Source organism: Pseudochaenichthys georgianus, chromosome 7, assembly GCF_902827115.2.
Source record: "Pseudochaenichthys georgianus chromosome 7, fPseGeo1.2, whole genome shotgun sequence".
Taxonomy (NCBI): domain Eukaryota; kingdom Metazoa; phylum Chordata; class Actinopteri; order Perciformes; family Channichthyidae; genus Pseudochaenichthys; species Pseudochaenichthys georgianus.
The window spans coordinates 39275756-39302778 of record NC_047509.1 but is presented as its reverse complement, the minus strand read 5'-3'; the positions used below and the strand labels follow the sequence as shown (position 1 = coordinate 39302778).

General features: G+C 45.2%; 1 protein-coding gene across 2 annotated transcripts in view; it reads right to left on the bottom strand.

Moving 5' to 3' along the window:
* Nucleotides 1–6416: 6416 nt before the first annotated feature.
* plch2a (phospholipase C, eta 2a) overlaps nt 6417–27023 on the bottom strand; it is a 334996-nt gene continuing 314389 nt past the window's right edge. For both annotated transcript variants that reach the window (XM_034087852.1, XM_034087851.1), the window contains 6 exons: nt 24401–24525; nt 20704–20788; nt 19631–19777; nt 18496–18575; nt 13123–13498; nt 6417–8998 (listed from right to left, as the gene is read on the bottom strand). In XM_034087852.1, the coding sequence (XP_033943743.1) occupies nt 7404–8998; nt 13123–13498; nt 18496–18575; nt 19631–19777; nt 20704–20788; nt 24401–24525 (2408 nt within the window). In that variant the 3' untranslated portion in view covers nt 6417–7403. The remainder of the gene's footprint in view (nt 8999–13122; nt 13499–18495; nt 18576–19630; nt 19778–20703; nt 20789–24400; nt 24526–27023) is intronic.

The window sequence follows — 27023 nt, the reverse complement described above, 5'->3', positions numbered from 1 at the left end:
CCAAAAACAGGCAGTGATTTCATCAGAGGAGGGGCTGCTTTCATTCTGTGAGATGAAAACTGTCTGAGGCCTGAGGTGCAGGAAAGGGCCTGGAGGTTCCAGTTGAGGGGCCCGACCGTGCTAAATTGTCTTGATAACTATGGCTTGAAGAGGGATTCTGTAGTTCCTTGGAATCCTAATGAAGCTGTCTTTTGTGTTTGTGTATTGGCTGGAGCGGAGTCTGTCGTTCTGAAATGAGCATGTCGCGCCTCACAAAGTGCTGCGGGGCTGGGAAAGGGTCCTGGCAGGGTCCCACTGCTCGCCAGAGGAGGCCGTCAGCTTTGGAAACCACAGAGCGGACACAAAGGACCAATCAGTGTCCTGATAGGCTTCACAGGGCACAGGAGCTGTTTGAGGGATCGCAACACATTCCCATCACCTCAAACTGTAGCATTCATCCATTACTGTTATCATCAGGATTGGGAAGCTTACTTTAAAATATACTTTGTTACAATTACTAGTTACCTCTAAAAAGAAAAGTAATCAGTAACCTAGTTTTAATATAAAAGAAACCGAACGTAACCTGATTACTTTTGGATTACATTAATATCAAATAAAATGTGAATACATAAAGAAACCAATATATTTAGTATGAAAAATGTGTCCTCTGCTCAGAGATCTTATTGATAGGAAAACCTGCGTTTCATGAAGCATATTCCGGCAGCAGCCTATACACCAACACTGAAACACACGAGCACATACTACAGTTTATACAAGCGGAAATACAATCTGAGCTGACAGGAAATGCTCCGTTTTAGTTTAATACACACAGTTAAGCTCACACACACTATGTTATGAACATATAGATTCACCTGCTGAATTAAAAACAGAACACATGAACCAAAGAAAGTGAAACCATAAAGCAGATTCAGGCAGTAGAAGATTAGATTCACACTTAAAGTATTATCCTACAGAACAGTACAGCTCTAAGAGAAGAGACAACATCTGATCCTTTACAACAAACACTATGATCTCTTTAGATTTTTTTTTCTAAATGTAACAGTAATCTGATTACATCTGTTTTTAATGCCATTTTTTTTGTATCCCTGATAATCCTGTTACATGTTAACAGTTACTCCCCAAGCCTGGTTATCTTTATATTAGGTGTACTTTAGTTTCCAAGATCGTACATGGTCTTTCATAAAGGTTTACATTTTTACAAGAAAATCTATTCCAAAGGAAACATTATATATTTTTGTATAATTTGTTGACTGGATTTTATACCTTTTACCAAGTTTGACAGTTTACAAAAGTCTAAGTAAATAGTTTAAGTTCTGGTCTTGGGTGGCGAGCATCAGTGAAAATCCTTTTTTTCTCTCCCCTGTTTGAGCTTGTCGTCTATTGTGCACTCAAGTCTTTGTTCCGCATCATTATCCCTCCCTGATGGGGGTCTAATTATTTAATTTTCTTACCAGAGAGGGCGAGAGAGGTGATGGCTGGTAAACACAGACCCAAGCAGAGTCCACATTAGGGCAGCAAACAGACCCTGCCAAAAACCGAGGCCAATGGCTTCTTCATGTCCGCTTGTATAAAGCTCTGCTTCACTGCTTTTTAAAACATCTCTCTGAACTCTATTATGATGGCCGACAGGTGCAAACGCGCTACAACTGCCCAAACCTCTTACATTACGAGAAACAAGCTGCACTATCAAAAGTTATGCAAATATAAAAGCATGAGGAAACAGATGTAATACGCAGTTTACTAAAAGTGCTGCATACATGCAACGATGGGTTAGGTATTGTCACCCTAGTTATATAAGCACAGGCGAAGCCCTCTACTGGACTCTATGGGTACTGCCCTTGACCTTACTATGCGAGCATTCACCTGAGATATTTATAAACGTAGCCGGCCCCTGGGGGCGGGCGTACCTGAGTGCCCGCGCAGGCCCACAGTATATAAGGCGGCCTCGCCTCCCGACCGTCATCCTACACCCTCTTCAACGAGCAGCATATAACATACAGGGCCCCCCAGTAGAGGGCTCTGCCTGTGCTTATATAACTAGGGTTACACTACGTAACCCATCGTTATATCTCACAGGCTCCACCCTCTACTGGACTCTATGGGTACAGTGGGTGGAGCCCTGATGGATACACGCCAGAGTCCTGCACGGGTCTGATTTTCAAGACCCGCTCCCGCAACGTGAAATACCGAACCCGCCCTGCTACCTGCCAATTAGTTACGCAACCCGACCCGACCCGTCGGCACAAGATCCGCGACCCGACCCGAACCCGCATAGCCTATATTTAAGCAGTGAAAACGTGCAATTATTAACACACGCAGTTGCATATTTGTCTCAAAAAGCGTGGGATGTTGGTTATTTTCTCTATCTAGGAACCAAAAGTCTCCCAGACGTTGGATTTCGCTCTTGAGGAAGTGTTATTGAAAATGCTGTATTCTCCGCTAGAGAGCTTCACCTCAGCCATTTCGAATGTGGCGTGCACAGTAGTGATGTGTCGGTCGCGAACGAGCCGGCTCAAAGAGCGGCTCTTTTAACAGTGAACGACGGGAAGCCGGCTCTCACCCGCGAACGAGCCGTTTTTTGTTTTGTTTTTGCGGAGGGATCTAGATCGGCATGAAGGCACATTTTGCAATGTGCACATTATCCCGCTTATTACATGGCCATATTCTCGACAAAGTAACGACATGACTCCCAATATTAATTTAAATGCTTTTATGGATTTAGAAAATGATTTGATTGATTTAAAAAATAGTTTTATGTATTGATTTAAATTGACATACATCCGCTAAGAAAAGTAGTCCGTTGTTACTGTTTGAACTAACGTAGCAACGGCAGGAACTGCTTCTATAGTGTTTTTGAGGAGCTTTTTGATTACAGATTTGAAAAGTAGCACAAAGTAGCACAATTAATTATGTCAAACCTTGGAAAGTATCTAGATATCCCTGCCCTAATGCCAAAGGAACTGGCAACTGAATCTGTGTCGCCGTTTGATGTCTATGTCTGGACCGCTGCGTAAAAAGGAGGGTTTCTGCCCCATTACTTCTCTTCTTACTTCTATAAGAATAACGGAGGACGGAGATCTCTTTTTCTCCCCCTCTTCTGACAGCCCAGCAGCTGATCTCAAAGCACGCTCCCCTCTCCTGCAGGGGGGCGTGGTCAGCTGCAGCTCACAGAATCAGCCCCCTGCAAAAACAGCGCTGGAAAGAGCGAAATGAGGCATGGCTAAAATGCAGGATGTTTTTGGTATTTTGAAATCAAAACGCAGTTACTTGGCTGATAGAGCACACCCAGATACGCTTACCTCGCGAAGGGTGTGCATGGAAAAAACAGTGAGGAAGGCTCCCCTACATGCCCTTAGGCAGGCTGGGGGAGTCCTCCAGCCCTGTATGGGGCTCACTGCGCACCATGTTTCTCGGGTCCCTAAGGAGCACGGGAAACCATAAGTGCATTATGTCCAGGGGGGTCAGACATCTATTGACCCACATTGATCCTGCTCTTGCTGCCTGGATAGTCTGGATAACTTCGTCAGACAATCCCCCCTGTCTCAGCCTGTCCCTCTCAGGAGCCAAGCCTGGAGAGGTTGGCCCAGAGCGGGTAACGCCCCTATTGCACCAGCCCCCTGAGACATCGCCCCCCCAGACCAGAGGAACTGCCCAGGGCTGGCCCACCATCATCTGTGTCACCTCCGGGAACCACGGCGCCACGCGGCGGTCTGGGGCCATTAGGATGACTGACAGATGTTCTCGTCTCACCCTCTCCAGGAGGGGGAGAATGAGGCGCAGCGGTGGAAAGGCGTAGAGCAGCTTTCTTGGCCATGGCTCGTGTGCAAATGCGTCCACCCCCAAAGGGCGGATTGTCCCGCCGAGCCATGGAAAACCACAGAGTACAGTGGCTGTTTCGCCGGTTGGTGAACAGGTCCACCTCCGCTCTCCCGAACCGGGCCCAGACCTGCTTCACCACCTCCGGGTGAAGCACCAATTCGTCTGGCAAGGGCCCGCCTCTTGACATGAGGTTGGCCCCCCCAGTTCTCCAGTCCTCTCAGAGACGACACAGTCTCTGAGGCCCATAACCACAGGTTCTCTGCTGTGGTCAACAAGGCGGCGGAGCGTACTCCACCCTGCCTCTTGATGTGTGCCACTGTGGTGCGGTTGTCGCTCCTCACCAGCACATGTTTGCCCTGTATAAAGGGTTTGAAGTGCTGGAGGACCAACCCTACTGCCCGCAGCTCTAGGCGGTTGCTGTGTTGAGTCTCCGTCAGAGCCCAGCGACCACCTACAGCTTTCTCTAGGCAGGTCCCCCCCCATCCTGTCACGGATGCGTCTGTGAACACTGATGTAGGATGTCACTCGCCCCAGCGGAGCTCCCCTCCGGAGATGTACTGGGGACCCCAGTACCGGAGGTTGCCCACCAGGGGGGGATCGTCACCAGATGTCGTTTGTGCCTCTTGGGATCTAAACGAAGGCCGGCAAACCATCTCTGCATGCGGCGCATATGCAGCAACCCCAGCGGCACCACGGAGTGAGCAGCCGCCATGAGACCCAGAGTCTGCATGATGGTCAAAGCTGTCACTGTTGCCCCCTGTCGCAGTCTGTGAACTGCCCGCAGCAGGGACGCCTGTCTGCTTTCTGACAGGGTGCCGTGTAGCCTGCCTGCATCGAGCACCATCCCCAGATACTGCACCTGCTGGTGAGATATGGGATTGCTCTTCTTCCAATTGACCGCAAAACCCAACTTGGTTAGGCGTAGGATCAATTGGGCTGTGTGAAACATTGCCCATTCCCTGGACCTGGCCATGACTATGAGGTCCTCCAGATAAAAGAAAACCCTCATGCCATGGTCGCAAAGTGGCTGAAGCGCTGTGGCCACACATTGGCTGAACGTGCGTGGGGATAGCCAAACGGCAGTCTGTTGTACTCGTAGGCTATCCCTTGGAAGGCAAAAACGCAAATACTTTGTGTCTTGGAACAATTTCGACATCAAAGTAAGCGTCCTTCAGGTCGATGGTTGTAAACCAATCGCCCGGCTGCACCAGTCCCAGTAATTGTTTCACAGTTAACATCTGGAATTGTTCGTAGGCGATGTGCCGATTTAGGCTGCAGAGATCTAGGATGGGTCTGAATTCTCCTGTCTTCTTGGGAACCAGGAAGTACATAGAATAAAGCCCCCTCTCCCTGTCATGGGGGTGCACAACAGACACCACTTGTTTCTGTAACAGGCTCTGCTGAAAGAAAACCTGGGATGGTAGATTTGTCTCTTACGCCGCTGAACAGAGGAGGGATGCTGCAAAACTGAAGTGTATAACCCCGTTTCAGCGTCCTGCCCATCCACTCTGTTAGTACACAGCTGTGCTTCCATTCCGCATAACATTGTGTTAGGGGATGAACAATCAGCTGGGGAGCCACAGCTAGGAAGCTGTGGTACTCCCTGGTGGCCCGCCCACTCCGCCGCAAAACTCCCCATGAAAGGAAGTTCTGCCCATGGGGGGCTGACACAGAAAGGCCTCTGTTCTTCTACTGAGGTCCCTGAACGCACCACGGCGCCTCTCGTGGGGAGCGCGCGCTCCGACATAATGCAATTCCCCCCAAACGGAAAAATGCATTAACCGGAGCTTTACACTAATTGCTGTGTGCTTACTGACAATAACATTGCCGGCCATAATGCCCCTGTGGCAGTACCCATAGAGTCCAGTAGAGGGCGTAGCCTGTGATATTATATATAACGCTGCAAACACAACACACGGCAACAAAAAAACCCTGCAAGAAGCTCAGAACACAACGACACTAAAAGTGACGCACGCAGCGGGGACCGGAGCACCTGATGTTCGGGGAATATAAAGTTGGCAGAGTAAGTCTGCATCATATTGTTAAGTGTTAAATCAGTATATTTGAAATGCTACGTTAGCTAGCTAGCTTACTGCAGATCTGCAATAAAATCAGAAGGAAACGGGCACATTATTAAAATTATATTTTCATTTTAGGTAACATTTTATGTTATCCAGTGACAGTGGGCCAATTTTATAATCCCTGCACATCAACAAGGACTGTGTTTCCGTTGTGTTTTCAGATTTTTGCAGCACTTTATATTAGCCTTGCGCATGTTTTATCAAGTCGGTGAAGATGTTTCTTCATTTGCATGTGTTTGGGTTTTTATATATTAGTTCTCTATCTGTGTTTTTTATTTTTGTTTTACTTTTGTGTTTGCACCATGACATCAAGTACAATTCCTTGTACGTGTCAACCTACTTGGTAATAAACCTGATTCTTATTTGCATCATATTTGAAACTGCACCATGTTTCTCCTAATGCAAGTGTTTTTAGCGTTTTTTCCCATCGGCCACTGTAGTCTATGAAAAACAATCGTTGATAGATGAAATGAAATAAATGAGCTGCGACACATTTAATAATATTAATTGGCGATTTATTCAAGTCATAATTACACATTGTCTGAATTAAATATTGCCCCTAACATGTTGCACAAACTACTGGCACGGCAGTGCAAAACAATACAGCAGGTGGACAGATAAACGTGCTTCGATACAGATCACTTTCATCTTGTATTTGTACCACGGACCAATAAGAACACATGCTTTATGAGTACCATCTGACAATCCGAAAAAGAAGCTTGGAATATTAACAAATGTTCATATAAAAAACTCTCTGTAAATAAAGCACAGCCTTAGGATAAACATTACAGTGCATAAACTACATGCAGTCAAAACAAGGACTAAACTCTGTATGCAGTAGTCTACCACGGTTTAAAAGTACATGATCTCAGTGCTGTGACATGCCACATATCAGAAAGGGGAGCAAAAATATTGGTCAGATTACAATCGCAAAACTACACAAAAAAATACTAAAATGAAGACATGTTATCCTGCATTGTAGTAGAAATTCCATTTTCTTCAGGAAAGACATGGGACAAGCCTCGCTGATTTAAAACTTTAAAACAAAATATGACATAACACCATGCCATCCTTTTCTAAATATTGCTAGTGGATGGATGTGCTGATACTAACGTGTTGACATGTTAAGTACACAAGCAGAATGTGTCCTTTCCTAACCTGCCAAGTGATGTATTGCTACTGTATGTGCAAGTGAAGTTAAACAAACTCAAATCAAACATGAGAGTAGATCAGTCGTCATAAACCGCTTTATAAAAACTCTTCAACTAAATACGTTTGGTGCTGTCCTTCAGCTTCAAGACAATATTTTCTCAATGGTTAAAAATGTTTATCTTGCACAACCTCAGGATGTAGCAGTGCTTCCTCAGTCAGAGGAGCGCTGTGAGACTTTGAAATCATTATGCGAGACTTCTGCAAGATATGCAACTTAAAAAGAAATCTGGACTGCATTGCAAACAAGTCTCTCGCTGTGTCTCTCACACTCAGTTCCAAGGCAGCCAGTTCTTAAAGTTTGAGCCTAAAAAAGACTTCACTGCTCTCTGGGGGGGACTGGGGCTGTCTAGGGGACGGGGTTCTGAGGGGGGCGAGCTGACTCAGCAGGTCCAGGCTGGTGCAGGGACTTTGGGCCACGCAACACGCGCCTTCAGGGTTCCCCCGCTCCTCGATGGGGTTTGTGAGACTTCCACAGCCCAGGTTGAAGCTGGCACTCCTGCCCTGGGCCAGGCCCTGGAGCCTCTGTCGCTCCTGGGCCTTCTTGGCCCTGTTTGCGATATAGCGCACCCTGCTTTGGCTCCTGGAGGAGGTCCTTCTCATCAGGGTCTCATCCACAAAGTCCTCCTGTGACTCTCTGGGTCTGGTTTCTGGGGCAAAGTCGCTGGCGGTCAGGGGCTCCACATCCGTCAGCTTCCGGAGCTGCTCTGTGAGGTCACTGGTGGGCCGGGACTTCTGCGGACTCCCCCTGCGGAACTGGTCTCTGAGGGGCCTGGCGATGAAGCTACGGCTGATACTGCGGTACTTACTGTCAAAGTTACAGGAAATGTCATCGGAGGTCAGATCCCCGAGGCTTTTGGACATGGAAGCTGTAGCTACGGGGGTTTTAGCCGGAGGGGACGGCCTGCTGGGGGATGACTGCTTGAGCCCCTCCATGTAGAGCCGGCTCCACGTGTGCCTCCTCTGGGTCAGCCTGTTCGGAGAGTCCACAGAAGCCTCCTCGGGGGGCTGAAGGGGGCGGGGCTTAAGCTCATCTCTCGGGCACTCGCTCTGCTGGAGATTGGGGTTGGACTTGCTCTTGCTGACTTGCGGGGTATCGTAGGAGACCAGCGCTGAGTGGCGGTAGTTGATCCAGTTTGGGTCACAGGGGCTGCCGGCTGTGGGGGGGCTGCTGAGGTTCTTCCTGGCCAGGTTAGGCAGGGACAGGTCGATGACGGTGTCGCTGGAGGAGATGCTGGAGGAGGAGGACATGCTGTCTCGCTGACTGGCCGGGTCCAACTTGCTCCACAGGCGGTCGTTCATGGTGGCGTCGGTGCAGACCTGCGGTACTGCCGACTGCTCCGTGGAGGCTACAGCCAGCAGGACATGGCCCTCACTGTTGGTTCTTCTTACCGGAGAGTGGGACGGCATGGAGCTAAAGAGGGCTCTCCTGGCTGGGGCTCTCTCAGGCGCGGGGGGTCGTGGAGGTTCTGTTACAGCGGCAGGCGTCACCCTGTGGTCAGACTTAACCTCCGCTGCTTCACGTTTCTTTTCCGTCAGGTTTTCTTTCTGGTTGGGCGAGCGCTCCATGAGAGAATCAGCGCCTCTGTTGCTCGGGACGACTTGTGATGGTTCAGTCTTCTCAGGAGTCAGAGGGAGCAACGTGGTTCTGGAAGTGGTCGTTGGTTTCTTAGGGTCTCCGCTCACACTGGTAGGAGAGTGTACCACACCGTTGGAAGGAGCGGCCAATAGGTGGTCTGCGTTTATTGCTGTGGATTGCAGTGGAGAGGGTGAGGAGTGATGCGAAGACAGGCTGTCTTCTGGAGTGGAGACAGAACGGATGACTCGAGTGGTTCTGGCGGCGTCAGAGTGGAGTGGAGGAGGAGCTGGGTTCTGCACTGTGGAACAATCTGAGGAGAGACGGAGCACACGGAACGATATTACTATCTGCAGCGGTGGAACAAGTACTCAGCTCTTACTTAGGGAAAGCAGCAACACTACATATAAAGAAATACTCTGTTATAAGTAAGCGTCGTGCATTCAAAATCTTACTTAAGTTCAATTGGCATAAACCCATTTCAGAATCATACATATCAAAATATTATTATTGATGCATTATTTTATTTGTTATCACAGCAGGTCAATGTGAAGCTAATATCAATGCATGATCACTTGCTGCTGGATATGTCAAGGACCACTTCCTGGCATTCACTGAGCCTTCAAACGGCTTCGACTGACACATGGTGCTCTTTTCTCATGTGTTTAACTAACCAATCTAAGTGTATGTTGTGTTTGACCATGTTCCTGGATCTCACCATTTAACAGAAACACAAACCAGTGCACAGGCCACGACACCGACACGTGATTCTAGTGATTCTGTGCACGACACGACGCTTCATGAATAATGTGCTCCCCTCCCCACAGTGAGTGTCCCAGCACCGTTATACAAGTACGTAAACACTCACAGCTGGCTTTTGGTGAAAGTTCAACAATGTGTGAAAATGTAGATTCATTGTAATACCCCCCCCACAGCTGTGACACATGGGAGATGAAGCATGTTGGTGAGAAAGAGATGGGGAAGTGAAGGTAGCATGCGTTCAGCGGTTTACCTGGCTCTGGTCATCCCTTCAATTCTGCACTAGTGACAGAGAGAGCGTGCAGACGGGACAGAGAGGAAAAAGGATTTTAGCAAAACTGGAAAAAACAGGGAGAATGGAGGCAAGGGCAGAGAAGCATCTGAACAAGAGAAGTCATCACATATTGATCTGCAAAGCAACACCAGAACACACATCACAGCTTTGGTCTACAGTGAGGATGAAGTAGAGGTTCATCACGACATGTGGACTATCTGTCTGCGTCACATCACAACCAGATGTCAGAACACATGATCGATTGAAAGAGGCCAGAACAATTCCAAAGATACTTGTTTTTCCCCACGAGATTCATCACAAGGTAAACCGAGAGACGCTGGTGAGGGGGGGAAGTGGACTCTCCTGAAGTATGTCCTGTGAGGGAGGAAGAGGAGTCCCCCTGGACACAGCACAGGTGTCAGGGTCTTGTGACTTCCATCCGTTTAAACCGCTCTTAAATGAACACAACAACCATGAATCATCACTAAGCTGTGAACAAGGTCTACATACATGAACAGCTGCAGTGAACATACACAGAATACACACTGAAAGTGTATTCCAAAGTGAACATGGATATCGATGTGTACTATCTGAGGGAATAACATCATCTATGGTAACCCATCCATTTCCTATAGCGGTCATATTTGAGCGGGAACACCGTAGGTGGGACAAAGTTGACTAAACCACTCAAAATGCACTCAAAGTGGTGGACAGCAGTTTTAAATGTTCAAAGTCATACTGTGGAGGACATCAGACGGCCTTGAAGCAATCAAATGTTAACAACATGTATGATTGATGAAAGTAGTAAATCTGTCAGATTTGACCCGAACACGACAGGAGTGTTAAAGATGGAGTCGCTGTGAAGTGGTTAGAGAAGGCGGCTCGTGTTCTGGTAACAAGTCCCTGGACTGCGACGTCATCCCCTCTCTCTCACACCTTTGATGTTGTCACTCTCCAATGAAGGCTAATCCGGTCCAAAGAAACAAAAAACTAAACCCTATTCTTTATGGGAGGTTGGGTTCAATAAGGTCGTCCAACAATCCAAAGGTTGTTGTTTTGATCCATAGAAGTCAACAAGTCATGTCCTTGGGGAAGATACTTTACCCCAAGTTGCTCCCGATAGCCATCAGTGTGTGAGTGTGTGTCTATGTGTGTGTTACGGCCCGTCCACACTACAGCTTCGACAGCTTCAAAAACGGCTTCCAATGCGTCTGCCCATTCACAGCCAATCAAATCATATGCCAGTACAAGCTCTAGCCAATCAAACCGCTGCTTGTGTGTCAGGGGCGGGAGATTCATATGATTGGTTGTTGGTCGAGCTTCAAACACGCCGAGCTCCAAGCTTTTTGTGAAGCTGTAGTGTGGACGGGCCGTTAGTGTCCTGAGCAGGTGCACAGCCTATGGCAGCCTCTGAATGCTGACTTGGACATGAATACGCACTTTGAAGGGTTGTGAAGACTGGAGGAAATCACTTTATAAATGCAGCCCATTGGAGGCTGTCGTTTATAAGACTGCATGATCTTGATCTCTTCATATAGAGATTACATACAGGACAGTGCAGCACAGCCCGATAGTGATATGTAACTTATGAGAAGTCTATAGAGTACCTTGGTGACTAGCATATGGTTCAGCAGACAGTACACCAAACACTGTCAAAGTTATTAGATAAATATAATTGATTTTCTCTGCATTTACTTGCTTATTGGTCAATAGCACGTTGTTTTGCACTATTATATATATATTTATATTTGTCCTTGCACAGTTTTTCATGTCTTAAATATATATTTTTGTTGCATTATTTTAGGGACTTTTGGATTGTATGTGCTGTATTTAGTTTTGAGCTGCCCAGGCCCTGCAGACGATGTTTAGCAAACCGCTATAATCTGGTACAAAATATTTGTATCTCTTTGAGATTTATGTTCATGGTCCCCGACAACTAAACCACTAAACTGAACTAAACTACTTCTATTCATTTTAGGTTAAAAACTTACCACTTCTCTCATCTGTTATGCATGGGCAGTGTCAGATACAGGAGTTTAGGATATAGAGAAAGCATTTAGTAAGATTTCTAGAATCAATTATTTGAAATCGTTTTAAGGCTTAGGTGAAAATAATAGCTAGAACTGAACTCTAATTGGGAAAGAAACACATGGGAGATCAGATCGGTCCTTACGCTCTCAGGGACACGCGGGGATAACAAGGTGTACATTTAACGTAGAGGGATGATTCTGACAGCATTATGCTACCAAACCTTCAGGGTACTGGGATGTAAGGTCTACAGGAGACAACAGGTCCTCTACAGGAGACAACAGGACCTCTACAGGAGACAACAGGTCCTCTACAGGAGACAACAGGTCCTCTACAGGAGACAACAGGTCCTCTACAGGAGACAACAGGTCCTCTACAGGAGACAACAGGTCCTCTACAGGAGACAACAGGTCCTCTACAGGAGACAACAGGTCCTCTACAGGAGACAACAGGTCCTCTACAGGAGACAACAGGTCCTCTACAGGAGACAACAGGTCCTCTACAGCCACCACTCAGCGTCTACTGGGTTTCTGCTAACTCTGCTAACGTATATATCTTACCAGCGAAGAACATGGGAGTCTTATGGCGTAACTCTTCCATTTTCTGGGCGAACAGCGCGTTCATCTCGCGCTGCAGGGTGCCTACGGCCCTCTTGCGGCTGTCGAGGACAGAGCAGGGGGGCAGCATGAGGGGGGACTCCAAGCTGCTCAGACTGCTCAAGCTACTACAGTCGCTGAGTGACAGAACTTTGTGCTGGTTAGCGAAAGGCGCCAACATTGAGGTGCCAACGGCGCCGTAGTTGGGGGGCGTGGCCTGCTGCAAACAGAGGTTGGTCCTGCAGTCTGGGGTGGCGGGGCTAGGGGGGCTCCTCCGGGGGACACTGCAGGACCGGGGGCTCCGCTGCGGGGCGGCAGGCTGACGGCGGATGTGCTCATCACCCAGAGTCTGCCTGAGTTTGGATCTAGGGAATGGAATAGGTCGGGGGAGAGACTTGGGCGAGTTCTGAAACTGGGCCTCTGTGTTTGCCCTGGGGAGGGAGGGGGTCCGCTGGGGCTCTGAGTGGGTAGCGGGGGACTGGGACATGGTTACAGGATCTGTATGTCTCTTGAGTGAGGAGGTGAGGCTCTCCTGTCTCTCCCTATCTTCCTGCTTGGATCCCTGCCTGTCATTGGCCTTCCTCTCGGCCTCCGGACTCTCCTTGGAGCTGACCACACAGGTGATGCAGTTGGAGGAGATCCCCACCCTGCCTGTGCTATTCAGAGCCACGCGGGCAAACACCCCCTGCTTCATGTCCAGAGGGTCATTACCGTGAGGCCGACTGGCCCGCTTCAGAGGCTCCGTCATGGCTGTTCGCCGAGCAGAAACATGGCTCTTACCTTTACCCTTTTCGGGGTGGAAAGCCCCGTTGGTATCAGGGCGCTCCCAGGGGCCCTTGGCTGGGTGGGATGCCAGAGATTCCCTGTTCTGTGGGGGTGTGGGCTGGTGAGAGACGCCGGCAGAGGCCTTGTCCCTGTCCTCAGACTCCCGGTCTTCACTAGCACCCTCTGAGCTGTAGTCTTTGGTGTCGATGGCGATCTCCGGGAAGCCCTTCTTGACTTTGAGCTGGCCTTTGGTGGGTGCGCTGGCGGTGCGGCGCAGGAGGTGGGCCCCGAACGGGTGCTTACGGCTGTGCTGAGCAGCAGCATGGCTGTCCAGGGAAGCCTGCTTTGGGTTTCTGTGAAACAGTCCTTTTATACCGGTGGCTGCTCTGGCCTGGCAAAAACAAAAAACACATCACCATCGTCAGAAACACAATGGATCTTAATCAAACAAAAGGATTAAGGCAAAGGTCATACAGGGACAATCATTCATGTGGCACTAGCCCACACTGTATTATGCAATGATACATTTAAAAGTTATTGTGCATGCTTAAAAACATGAATATCCATTTACAGAATGATTCATCATTGTGTTTTACATGATCATCCAGCAGTCATGTGACCACATACACATCTGGATACAGCAGCTGGTATCCCAGTAGCTAATGGTTCATGAGTCAAACACATGCTTGAAGCTACGTGTCAATGTTTAACACCAACAGCTGCTGTGTGTACACTTACAAAATAAATCACATGTTGATACTTTCCAGTTGTTCAAACTTACACCATCAGAATAATGAAGATCCTTATCACATAGAATAATTGAATTTAAAAAAATGGTGGCTTTAAGATGATGGGAAAAATACAGATAAGATTTATTTTTTGTAAAATCAATATAAAAAGAGGTTACTGAAAACGTATCAGCAGAATAACAGTGTGGTTATGTCCTGTGCCTTCAGGTGCTGCATGGTGATGTGGGACGTCACAAACACACGGCACGAGGGATGACAGTGATAAGGACACTCGGACAATGACATCAGTGACTGTGAAATCAAGTTTAAAGAAATGCAAAATGGAGCTTCCATAGTTACCAAAATCTATTGCCATGACTTGTCATTAAGCATTTTAAACAATGTGAAAGTAGTAGATCCAAAGAGTCTGACAGTTGACCACTGTGGTGAAATGCTAACTGGACAACTTTTAACAGCAAAGTAACAATAAGACAATAGCAGAGAGAAAATAAGTATTGTGGGAAAGAATTAGAAGTGAAGGCTGAAGTGTACACGCGAGCCACATTCCAAACCGATCCCTACAGACTCCCACCTGTAGTCTGACTCTCAGCTGAATGAGGCTCCTTCTTTCAGGTGGGGGGTGTAAATACAGCAGCAAACTTTGGGACGAACTCACCTCTCTCCGGCAGAAGCAGGAACTGCCTAACTTTTTGTAACTATGGTTTCGAATTAGGATTTCTTTAGTGGCGATTCTTTTTAACTTTCAAAGCACATCCAACGCTTTACCCAGCTCTCTTTATACACTGAACAAAAATATAAACGCAACACTTTTGTTTTTGCTCCCATTTTTCACGAGATGAACTCAAAGATCTAAAACATTTTCCATATACACAAAATAACCATTTCTCTCAAATATTGTTCAAAAATCTGTGATAGTGAGCACTTCTCCTTTGCCGAGATAATCCATCCCACCTCACAGGTGTGGCATATCAAGATGCTGATTAGAGAGCATGATTATTGCACAGGTGTGCCTTAGGCTGGCCACAATAAAAGTCCACTCTGAAATGTGCATTTGTTGCTTTATTGGGGGGGTCTGGGGGGGTCCGAAAACCAGGCAGTATCTGGTGTGAGGGGTAGGGGTAGGGTTAGGGTTAGGGTAATGTTGTAAATCGAGTGGCCTGTGTTCGTCGTCCATTACATACGCCTGCCCATACCATAACCCCACCACCACCATGGGCCACTCGATTCACAACATTACCCTAACCCTACCCCTACCCCTCACACCAGATACTGCCTGGTTTTCGGACCCCCCAGACCCCCCCCCAATAAAGCAACAAATGCACGTTTCAGAGTGGCCTTTTATTGTGGCCAGCCTAAGGCACACCTGTGCAATAATCCTGCTGTCTAAACAGCATCTTGATATGCCACACCTGTGAGGTGGGATGGATTATCTCGGCAAAGGAGAAGTGCTCACTATCACAGATTATTTCAGATTTGTGAACAATATTTGAGAGAAATGGTTATTTTGTGTATATAATTTTTTTTTTAGATCTTTGAGTTCATCTCATGAAAAATGGGAGCAAAAACAAAAGTGTTGCGTTTATATTTTTGTTCAGTGTACATCCATGGTTAAGTCAGGACCTACGCAGACTTCCTGTTTGAGATAATAGACTTGTCTTAGCCAAAGATCAATAAACTCAATGTTATTGCTCTACCTTAGTTCATCTAGTAGCTTACTGAGATAAGTCCAAACATGTTTTGCCTAATTTACTGTAAGGCTAAAATCTGCAATTTCAGAGCATATAGCATGAGATGATTTTAAGACTGACTGACAGGTGTTTAAATGATGAGCCACGCTGCTTTAGATACAAGGAGAAAAACCAGACATGATGCTTTCTTAATTTCCTCACAAACATCAATCATCCAACCGGGATAATAGGGGTGTAGCTGAAAACCAAGCATCAACCAGCAGTAGAATGCTTTGAAAACAAGAATTTGATTGCATAAAAAAAACTGCAAATATTACAGAACACTGCAATAATGTAATACAAATAAATACCAAAAGAACTAACTGGGCTGCAGCTTGAATCCAAATATAATCTGAATTGGCCGTGTCAAGAAAACAAAGTGACCGACTTATGGCTGGCTCTTTAAAAGTAGTTTTTTAGGGGAGAAAAACCCTACAAAGTGATGAAGAAAAACAAGGTCAGAGCAAACAAGTCCTCAAAGGCACTGGAACTGAATACCCCTGCAGTGCAGCGCGCTGAAAGACTCCTGAGCACACAGGGAAAAAAGCCAGAAACAACAGAGAGTAACAAAGTCCTCTAATCTGGAAGACGTCCTCACACACACCGCTCTCTCGTCTATCCAACAATTGACTTTGGATCTACTTTGAAGGGGGGGTGTCAATGGAGAAGCAGGCAGGTCAAGCCTTCATAACTCATGTGAGGCATGAGTTGGCCACGTAGTTTTAAAACTTGCAGTTGGCTGCCAGGAGGGGGCTGTGTGTGTGTGTGTGTGTGTGTGTGTGTGTGTGTGTGTGTGTGTGTGTGTGTGTGTGTGTGTGTGTGTCTGTGTTGTTGTGGTGTTAGGGGGGGGGGGGCAGGTGGCTCATGCAAGATGCCGACTGGGTCTCACTACACCTGAGTTTTGAGCGGCAGCTTCAGGGCTCCTAAATATTTCCTGCCTCTAAATGGAGCGTTTGGAAAAAGAGGGTTCCACTGAAATCACAAACAGACACAGGAAGAGAGCGAAAATCAGAGAGGAGGATGAAAGAGAGAAAAGCTTGGGTTGGGTGGGGGGGTCAAGAGAGAAATCACAACAGTAAGCACAGGGCAGCTGCTGAGAGAGAGGAAGTTCAGAGTAAGGACAATATGAACAGCAGAGCGGTCATTTACAACATGGCAGCTGAGTGATTTTAAAATGAAGGGTCCAACTGAAATAAGAGCAATAATAGACACTCAATATGTCTGCCAGCCGACCACCCTCATTTCACTGAGAAGGTGACTCAGCTCAAATGTATGCATTATCATATTGACAATGGACAGGGACAACATACAAAGTTGTAGACATCTCAAAAGATGCTTTGTATTCTGATGATGTTAATATATGTATATGTAACCCTGCTGTATCAGTGCACCACCTCACACACATATCACTCCAATTGAGTGGTGCAGTAACGACTGGAAGTTAGCATTGCAAGGGCTCCTTGCAACTCTAGAAGTAAAATGCTAAGGCTAAGCTAAAGGTGGCTAATGTTATACGTGATGACATATACTGTAGTAGTTTATTTAGAAACTTAGCAACCACTGTTTTAAGACGTGAACATATCTTAGGCTTGTGTTAACCACATCACTTATTTCTGGCTTCTAACCAATAAACACGTTGACGACGAGACGAGGGACTTTTAATCAGATACATCCACGAAAGATCTAATATCCATGAACAACCTTGTTAATTACAATATTCAAATACTGTTAATTTACAGGGTAGGAGAAACATCTGTGCCTTTTAGAAAATATTTGAGGGTCAAATCTGCTGTTGGGTTTCTGAAGCTTGAAATGACCTTTTAGAGAAGGATGTTTGTGTGTGACATGTTACGTTGGATATACTTTATTAATCCCCGCGGGGAAATTGTTTCTCTGCATTTGACCCATCCTAGTGTTAGGAGCAGTGGGCTGCCATTTTGAACAGCGCCCAGGAAGCAGTGAAGGGAACGGTGCCTTGCTCAGGGACACCTCGGTAGCACTTGGTCTTGCCGGGACTTGAACTGGTGACCTGCCAGTCGCCAAGCCAAGTCCCTATCGACTTTGCCACCACCGCCCCACATGTTAAAGGTGGGGTAGTTAAGTTTCAGAAACCAGCTCGAGATACACTTTTTGTTATATTTAGCCGGCCCGGCTAAACGGATTGGATTGCCGCCCTGTCTGTCAGCCTTCCATCTCGTGCACGCACAAATGTATCTCGTGCCGTCATTGGGCGTGCCGTCATTGGGCGTGCATTGCAGCAGTACTTCAATGACTCGCCAGCAACAGGCGGCCACTTTCACCAGTCTGCTGACGTCATGTGCGCGTTCATGTGTGTTGGAGGAGGGGCTCTGTGAGGAAGTCTGAAGGAAGGGGCGGATTCTTTTCGGCTGTGTACTTTCAAATTTTAGTACACTCGAGCCGGTTTCTGAAACTTACCTACCCCACCTTTAAGTCAATTACATAAATGTATCTATTTCGCTTTTTAACGAGAGCTCCTGAATGAAGTACATGAGATGCTAAGGGCAGACTTTGGTGCTTTGCGTTGTGACACTGTGATAACAGACCCCATATGATGTTTGACAGATGTGCATGGAGAGCACTATGTCGGGTTTTTTTTTTTGCTGAGCTGTTGCATTTTAAATAGTGATCATTTATTTAGTACATTTGTTAAAAATAAAACTCTATAAAAACATTAAATTAAAAATAAAACAACTTTAAGTTCCTTATCAAATCCGTTTTGTCAATAAAAATGATTGACCGATATATCGTTGGATATTCATAACTGTGTATTAAATCCAGAATAAGTTTTATAATAAAAAAAAAGTCGTACTTTACAATAATTCATATACTTCAATAACATTTGTGGATGAATTTCTCACAAGTGTTCAGCTCCCTCCTGCAGTTGTACCTACCTTACCAGTGATGTCATGCACAGCTACGTGAACAAAGATGGACGCCTCCTCCATACCTTCCAAGTACACATGGCGATAACCTGCACACACCAACACACACACCAGGGTTAGGAGTCAAACACAACAGGGCAGATATACATGTTATATCAATCAGCAGTGAAAATACACAGATAGACTTTAGATAGTCCGTAACGTAGCACTCTTATAGAACAGATCAGAGAAAACAAATCACTAGATAACAGGTCCTTTTCAAACTGAAAGGTATTGTGTTCCAAAAGGCTTGGCACTGAGCTCACCGGTGGAGAAGGCTTTACGCAGATGACCATTCAATCAAAGTATTTAGTCCTCTCTCCTTACTGTATGAATATAAATAAAGAAAAACGTTCTCCTGATTGTTAATGCTAATGTCATAGTTCTACATAAACATGACTCCATTTATTTCAAAATAAAAGCACTCCATTGGTGTTTCTTCAAGAGCTATTTCACTTGAATTGTATTTGATCAGTATGGGATACTGTGAGACCAGTCAATGAGACAGATGCTCTTCACCAAGGAGTATATACTGAAAAAACATGTTGTAGAAATATGTTATAGTGTATTTCATATTTCATTACTAGGTTTTTTATTTGGTGGATGCAGTGTGAACACAAACAACACTCACATCTAGTTTCAGGGAAGATGGAACCCTTAAGCATGTCTTAATTATTCAATGTTTTTTAAACCTTTGGACAAAGCCAGGCCAGCTTTGTTACTTTGCCTCTAGTCTTCATGCTAAGCTAGGCTAACCATGTCCCTGCTCCAGGTTTTCACTTCACCGATTCCTCTTCTCATCAAACTCTGAAGGATTTTCCAAAACTATTCCGTTTATAAACTCGTCCTATTGTAACATCGATTAAACATAACTGTATGGGATCAAGCAGCATCTTTACATCCTAATAAAGCATGGCAACGTGCTCGAGGCATGACTTTCAATGCACCTCCACCATAGCCTCTTCTTTCTCTGACTCAGAGCAACAACACCACTTCTATGTCTCGAACATGAGAAACAAAATGCATTAAGAAGCTTCTTGTCAGTGACCACACACTGTTGGAGGAGGGGCCGGTGAGGTGGGGGGGCCCCTCAGCTCCCTCTCACCTGGAATCATGCTGTTGAAGGCGATGGTGCGCTGGCCGATGAAGTCCTGGCCGATGGGGTCGTGATCCCACACGAGGAAACGCACCAGGGTGAGCTCCGGCATGTGGACGGTGAACACGATCGTCTCCTCCCACATCGGGTTGAAGCCTGAGGGACCGGTCCCGAGAGAGACAGGGGGGGGATCGCAGGAGAATAATCAAGATGGATATTCAAAGAGCGTGACGAGTAACAAGAAGAGAAGTCAGTAGATAAAACAGAGAGGGAGTGAAAGAAAAGAAGAGGACCAGTAGAGTCAGCAAACTCTGCTCTCGTCAATTATTCAGGGTGTGTGTGTGTGTGTGCGCGAGGAGACTGATAGGTGCTGCCTGTGCACCTCTTCTCGTGCTGAGCTCATCCATTATAGATCAGAACACACACACACACACACACACACACACACACACACACACACACACACACACACCACACACACACACACACACACACACACACACACACACACACACACACACACACACACACACACACACACACACACACACACACACACACACACACACACACACACACACACACACACACACACACACACACACACACACACACACACACACACACACACACACACACACACACACACACACACAGCTCCTAAAGCATATCATATATATCAGGATACAGCCATTGTGTGTTTCATTATGTGAAGCACTAAATGGTTTTACACACATATGGACTTTGAAGCATCAGGATCACTGTAACCAGAATTGATAATGAACTATATTTAACTGGTGGTTTGAGTTGGATTCAATTTGTTTAAATGATGGTATTTATGACAGAAGCAGATGATTTCTGATCCACTTGAGTGTCTTGGATGCAGCCCCTCACATCTCTGAATGCTACTGCATGACTCTACACCTTCTCAACACAATATTATATGTGTGTTTGCAACGCTAACCTCCGGGTCGGCCTACACATATTCTTCTCTCCAAGTCACTATTTCTCCACCAAAACGGGCCGACTTCTCTGCAGACTGTGAAGGCAGGAGACCCCGAGTGATTCCCCCCCCCACTCACCGTTATCATCCACCACTCTGGTCTGCTCCTTGCAGCAGTCCACCGGCAGGCCGATGATCTCCACCTCCACGAAGGGATCAATGATCTGACAGACGGACGCGGCAGTGTTCAGTTACTGCTTCAACAACCATGTGATTCCATGCAAAGACTTTTCAATGATCCCACTCCACTTCTTTTTGGTGAGGTTGGAAACTACCACTCAGTCATGTTGACACTTCGCTATGTCTCCATCTTTTGCTGCCAATAAAGAAGCATCTCACCGGGTCAAACTAGGCAATTTGATTAATATGCATTAAGTGTTATTGCTTTAACATAACTATGTTTCTTAGTGTACAAGCAAAATGTATTGTAACATGTATTCCAATATATACAGCTCTGGAAATAATCTCTCTTAAATCTTAATCTCTACACGTATGGCAGCCATTACATTCTAGTGACTGTTGAATTCCAACATAAAGAAATGCTGTGAGTAGTTTATAAAATATATTTATAATTTTTGTAGAAGGAAAACCTCTTTCACTTTATGAAATCTCTGTGGCACCAGTGGCCTGTACTACAAGCAGGATTTGCTATGTACAATTCATTCATGAAGTATGACGCTGCGCTGTCAGCACGCTTCTCCATGTTTGTGATTGGTCAAATGTTGCTAACCCCGCCCCTTTCACGTAAACGCACTCTCAGCCGGACAGAGTTTGTGCTCAGCTCCATGTGTGTGTTTGGTGCGTGTGTCCGACACCACCGGCATTTGTTTTCAAATTACCACGAACAGTCATTTACACAAACCTGGTTCTCCATAGTTATATGTGTATTCCCAGGTGAAATACATTAGTTTAATCTTAATCTCGATAGTGCTATAGTCCTGCCGGAGTGCACCGGAACGAACGACTCTATCATAAACAGCCGCCGCCTCCGCCGCCGGATCCAACTGGATCCAACCCACACTATGACCTTCATTACATACACAGTTAATCATTTGAAATCGAAATTAGACCGATGACAATCATATTAGATTCATATTAACCCTAGAACTGCAGACAATATAGTGAGGACTCAAAACGTCTGTTCAAAAAGGCACAATTCCAGGTAAGAAAATCATATATGGCATTTGCCATTACACATATTTAATTTAAATTTCTGTTAACACTAGAACCGCCAACAGCGTCAGCGCCTACATAGATATCATTTCCAAATCATTTAATTTGTTCCTCTTCATAATTTCCTTATAAACTAAGTAGGACGATTTAAAACTCACTTAATAGGGTTCATTTTTAAATTGCTTCAGTTTATCATCATAACAGATCAACAAGTTCAGATTCATTTTACAATAAATCAAGGAATGATGCACTTCTACAAACAAAAACAACATAATTAAAACATTTCAACAAACTACTAAAAGTAGATGAACTACATTATTCAAAAGTTTACAGTAACTTCTGATAATAACACAGGGGAAATAAACGAGGCATCTCTCTCTCTCTCTCTCTCTCTCTCTCTCTCTCTCTCTCTCTCTCTCTCTCTCTCTCTCTCTCTCTCTCTCTCTCTCTCTCTCTCTCTCTCTCTCTCTCTCTCTCTCTCTCTCTCTCTCTCTCTCTCTCTCTCTCTCTCTCTCTCTCTCTCTCTCTCTCTCTCTCTCTCTCGACAGCCGTCAGTATCAGGGTTAGTACAAATGAATCCCTTGGAGGTTCTAGTGTTCATTTACCGTGTTGTCTTCTCTTTGCTTAATCGATTTGAAACCAAGTCTAACGTAGCTTAAACTTAACGTTAGCTTTCTAGCTAACACAACACATGCACGTAGCCTACCTTTCTCTGTGGATTTTGTTGTAGTGACGAATGAAGTTGGATGTTGTGGTGGTCGTGTCACTGATCTTTATGCTGCAGACCCTGCATACCGCTGTTCTCTTCTTATTACCGTCTTCGACAAAATAATCCTTGAATCCAAACATCACTATTTTTGGAGTAAAGCTAGCCGCTGCCATGTTAACTGAGACTCCTGCCTTCTAGTGCAGTGGTTCTCAAATGGGGGTACGCGGACCCCTAGGTCCTTGGAGTACTGCAGGGGGTACGTGAGATTTATTTTAATGAAAAAAACAACATAAGTAATGCATTTAAACAAACTACTAATAGTAGATTAACTACTTTATTCAGTTTACAGTAATTCTGGATAATAAAATGGGGAAACTAAACGGGGTGCTCTCTTTTCCTCTCCCTCTCCTGACAGCCCGTCAGTCTCGTGCAGCTCGCTGAACCTGTAATAAGTGACCCGACAGTAAAGAATAAATATATGTATAACTAGTTTAGCTAGTTCCAGAGTAGATAAACTAGCTAAGTGTGTTAGGTCTCACTCTTATTGTATTTTGGTCCGCTCACCGGTCCATCACAGCGGCGGAGTTGTGATCCGGAAGAGCTGCGTGTTCTCCGTCAGCAGCAGCTGATCTGATCTCTCTCGCGCGTCCGGTTAGACTTCACTCGCGTTTTTGTCCAAATCTATCAGATCTAGCTAGTTCGAGTTCGAGTTCATTATATGATGCTTGCTTATCAAAGGACACCTAAACAATAAGCGTTGCTTGGCAACAGCGTGTGGCCGCAAAGTATAGCGCAGCATTATGCATATGTTTATATGAGGGGTCAAAATCCCATGCTCATATCTTTTTTTCTCTTCATTCCCCACGCCCCAAAATAAATATACTAATTTTAGGAAAGGTAAGGAAGTTTGAGCAGTGTGGGTATTATATGAACAGAGTTACACATATTTCAAAACGCGTGTAATAACGGCAGTTTCCCTCCCTGTCAGAATGACAAAGGTCCTCAGTGAAGCACAAGCCCATGTTTCACTACATTGAGTACAACTTATTAAAAAGATCAGTTAAATGCAACTAAAGTCGTCTCAGTGTTATTGCATGATGTTAAAATTGGTTTGCCATGAATTTAGTGATGGATTGTAAACATTTGAAATGTAGCATTTAAGTGTTTCTCAGTTACAAGGTTGTTGTTTTAATAAATCAGACACTGATGGTGCAGCAGCACTGTACCTCTTTATATAGGCATGTTTTCCCTAACAAATTGTTTTTGCGCTGATCAGGGGGTACTTGGCGGAATATTTTTTTCAAAGGGGGTACATTATTGAAAAAAGTTTGAGAACCACTGGTCTAGTGGGTTGCCAGGTTTGCGCGCATGGTGCTATAACCACGTTTTTCAAAATAACTAAACGTAATATCTCACTACAAAAACAAACGCAAATATTTAATTTTAAACAGTCAAGTCCTTTCAAGTCATCTATCTCAAGCTTAAGTCAAGTCTCAAGTCATCAATACCAAGTCAAAGTCAAGTCAAGTCTTTTATCAATGTTAGTCAAGCAAGTCTCAAGTCAAAAAATATGCGTCTCGAGTCAAGTCATGTGACTCGAGTCCCCATCTCTGTGAGAAAGTATATCGTACGCACAAATTAATAAAGCGTGGCCTCATTTTATTTAAATTGAGGCCACGAATTACATCTCGTGCGCACAAGTTAATAAAGCGTGGCCTCGTTTTATTTATTTTTCTCTCTATGAACCCTCCAGGGCTCCGTACAAACACATACCTATAAATAATAAAACCAGAGAAACTGATCATGCTGCAGTGGTCTCTTAAATTGGTTTCAGAGCTGTATTTTGCATATTTAAATAACTTTGAAAAGACCCTGGAGGGGTCCTGTGTGTTACCTCTCCCCGGTCCCCCAGCATAGAGTCTTTGGGTTTGGGCAGCTGCTGTCCGCTGATGATCTTCAGCACCAGCTGCTTCTTCATCTGACCCGGCAGAGGCTCTTCCAGGTTGGGGTTGAAGGTCCCTGTGAGGGGAAGTACATGTTTGATTTCCTTCACATACAAAGTTCAACTCTAAATTCTGAAATGAACACATTTCCATCCAAAGCTAGTTACATTGCTGATCATTATGAACAGATTTAAAACAGCAAGTCCATCCAGCAAGTTTCATTGGAATATCAAATATGTAGAGAGGCTTTTATAAATGACAGCTTGGTTGAATATTCGATGCTGATTGGTTGTCACATTTGAACATGGTCTGCTCTTTTTCGATAGAAGAGCGCTACTAAGCAGGAACTAAAGTGTGTGCAGACATATCAATCCGCAGAGTTCGGATAGACTGACGGGCTGTCAGGAGAGGGAGAGGAAAAGAGAGCACCCCGTTCACTTTGATGTCAGCATTGGCAAGGAAAGGATCAGGAAGATTGAAAATCCTTCCGCTTCGTGTCGGGATCCTGCTCACCCTGTTGGTGTTCTTTTTACATTGATGACCGGCTCGCTACATTATCCCTTACATATAATACAATCCCTGTACGAAAGAACATTTACAGTACAGTGGGGCAAAAAAGTATTTAGTCAGCCACCAATTGTGCAAGTTCTCCCACTTAAAAAGATGAGAGGCCTGTAATTTTCATCCTAGGTACACTTCAACTATGAGAGACAAAATGAGAAAAAAAACATCCAGAAAATCACATTGTCTAATTTTTCAATTATTTATTTGCAAATTATGGTGGAAAATAAGTATTTGGTCAATAACAAAAGTTCATCTCAATACTTTGTTATATACCCTTTGTTGGCAATGACAGAGGTCAAACGTTTTCTGTAAGTCTTCACAAGGTTTTCACTGTTGCTGGTATGTTGGCCCGTTCCTCCATGCAGATCTCCTTTAGAGCAGTGATGTTTTGGGGCTGTCGCTGGGCAACACAGACTTTCAACTCCCTCCAAAGATTTTCTATGGGGTTGAGATCTGGAGACTGGCTAGGCCACTCCAGGACCTTGAAATGCTTCTTACGAAGCCACTCCTTTGTTGCCCGGGCGGTGTGTTTGGGATCATTGTCATGCTGAAAGACCCAGCCACGTTTCATCTTCAATGCCCTTGCTGATGGAAGGAGGTTGTAAATAGAGTTTTGTAGGTAAATAGAGTTTTGTAATCTGTACCCTGTACATTATGTTGTATGTCATCCTTATTGTTGTTCTGTTGTTTTTATGTTACATGTGTAACTAATGTCCTGCAGGTGACCCTTGAAAAAGAGATCTTTTGATCTCAAGGGGCTTTCGCCTGGTTAAATAAAGGCTACAAACAAACTCAAAATCTCACGATACATGCCCCATTCATTCTTTCCTTTACACGGATCAGTCGTCCTGGTCCCTTTGCAGAAAAACAGCCCCAAAGCATGATGTTTCCACCTCATGTTTCACAGTAGGTGTTCTTTGGATGCAACTCAGCATTCTTTCTCCTCCAAACACGTCTAGTTGAGTTTTTACCAAAAAGTTCTATTTTGGTTTCATCTGACCATATGGCATTCTCCCAATCCTCTTCTGGATCATCTAAATGCTCTCTAGCAAACTTCAGACGGGCCTGGACATGTACTGGCTTAAGCAGGGGGACACGTCTGGCACTGCAGGATTTGAGTCACTGGCGGCGTAGTGTGTTACTGATGGTAGCCTTTGTTACTTTGGTCCCAGCTCTCTGCAGGTCATGGACTAGGTCCCCCCGTGTGGTTCTGGGATTTTTGCTCACCGTACTTGTGATCATTTTGACCCCACGGGGTGAGATCTTGCGTGGAGCCCCAGATCGAGGGAGATTATCAGTGGTCTTGTATGTCTTCCATTTTCTAATAATTGCTCCCACAGTTGATTTCTTCACACCGAGCTGCTTACCTATTGCAGATTCAGTCTTCCCAGCCTGGTGCAGGTCTACCATTTTGTTTCTGGTGTCCTTTGACAGCTCTTTGGTCTTGGCCATAGTGGAGTTTGGAGTGTGACTGTTGGAGGTTGTGGACAGGTGTCCTTTATACTGATAACGAGTTCAAACAGGTGCCATTAATACAGTTAACGAGTGGAGGACAGAGGAGGCCCTTAAAGAAGAAGTTACAGGTCTGTGAGAGCCAGAAATCTTGTTTGTTGGTAGGTGACCAAATACTTATTTTACCGAGGAATTTACCAATTAATTCTTTCCCCCCATTCTGTCTCTCATAGTTGAAGTGTACCTAGGATGACAATTACAGGCCTCATCTTTTTAAGTGGGAGAACTTGCACAATTGGTGGCTGACTAAATACTTTTTTGCCCCACTGTATATAGTAGAGGTTACAAATGACATAAGCTGCAAATAATAAAATGCCCATATGAGAGCATACATTTTGAGACTATCTACTCGTGAAATCAATAATACAACATTAAAAATGATTAATAAGTCATCAGTGAAGAGGTTTTTCCATTTCCGTGAAATTCCTATTCAAAGACCAAATTAACATCATAGTAAAATGTACTATAATACTGTTCTTTATACGTTTTCTAATGCCT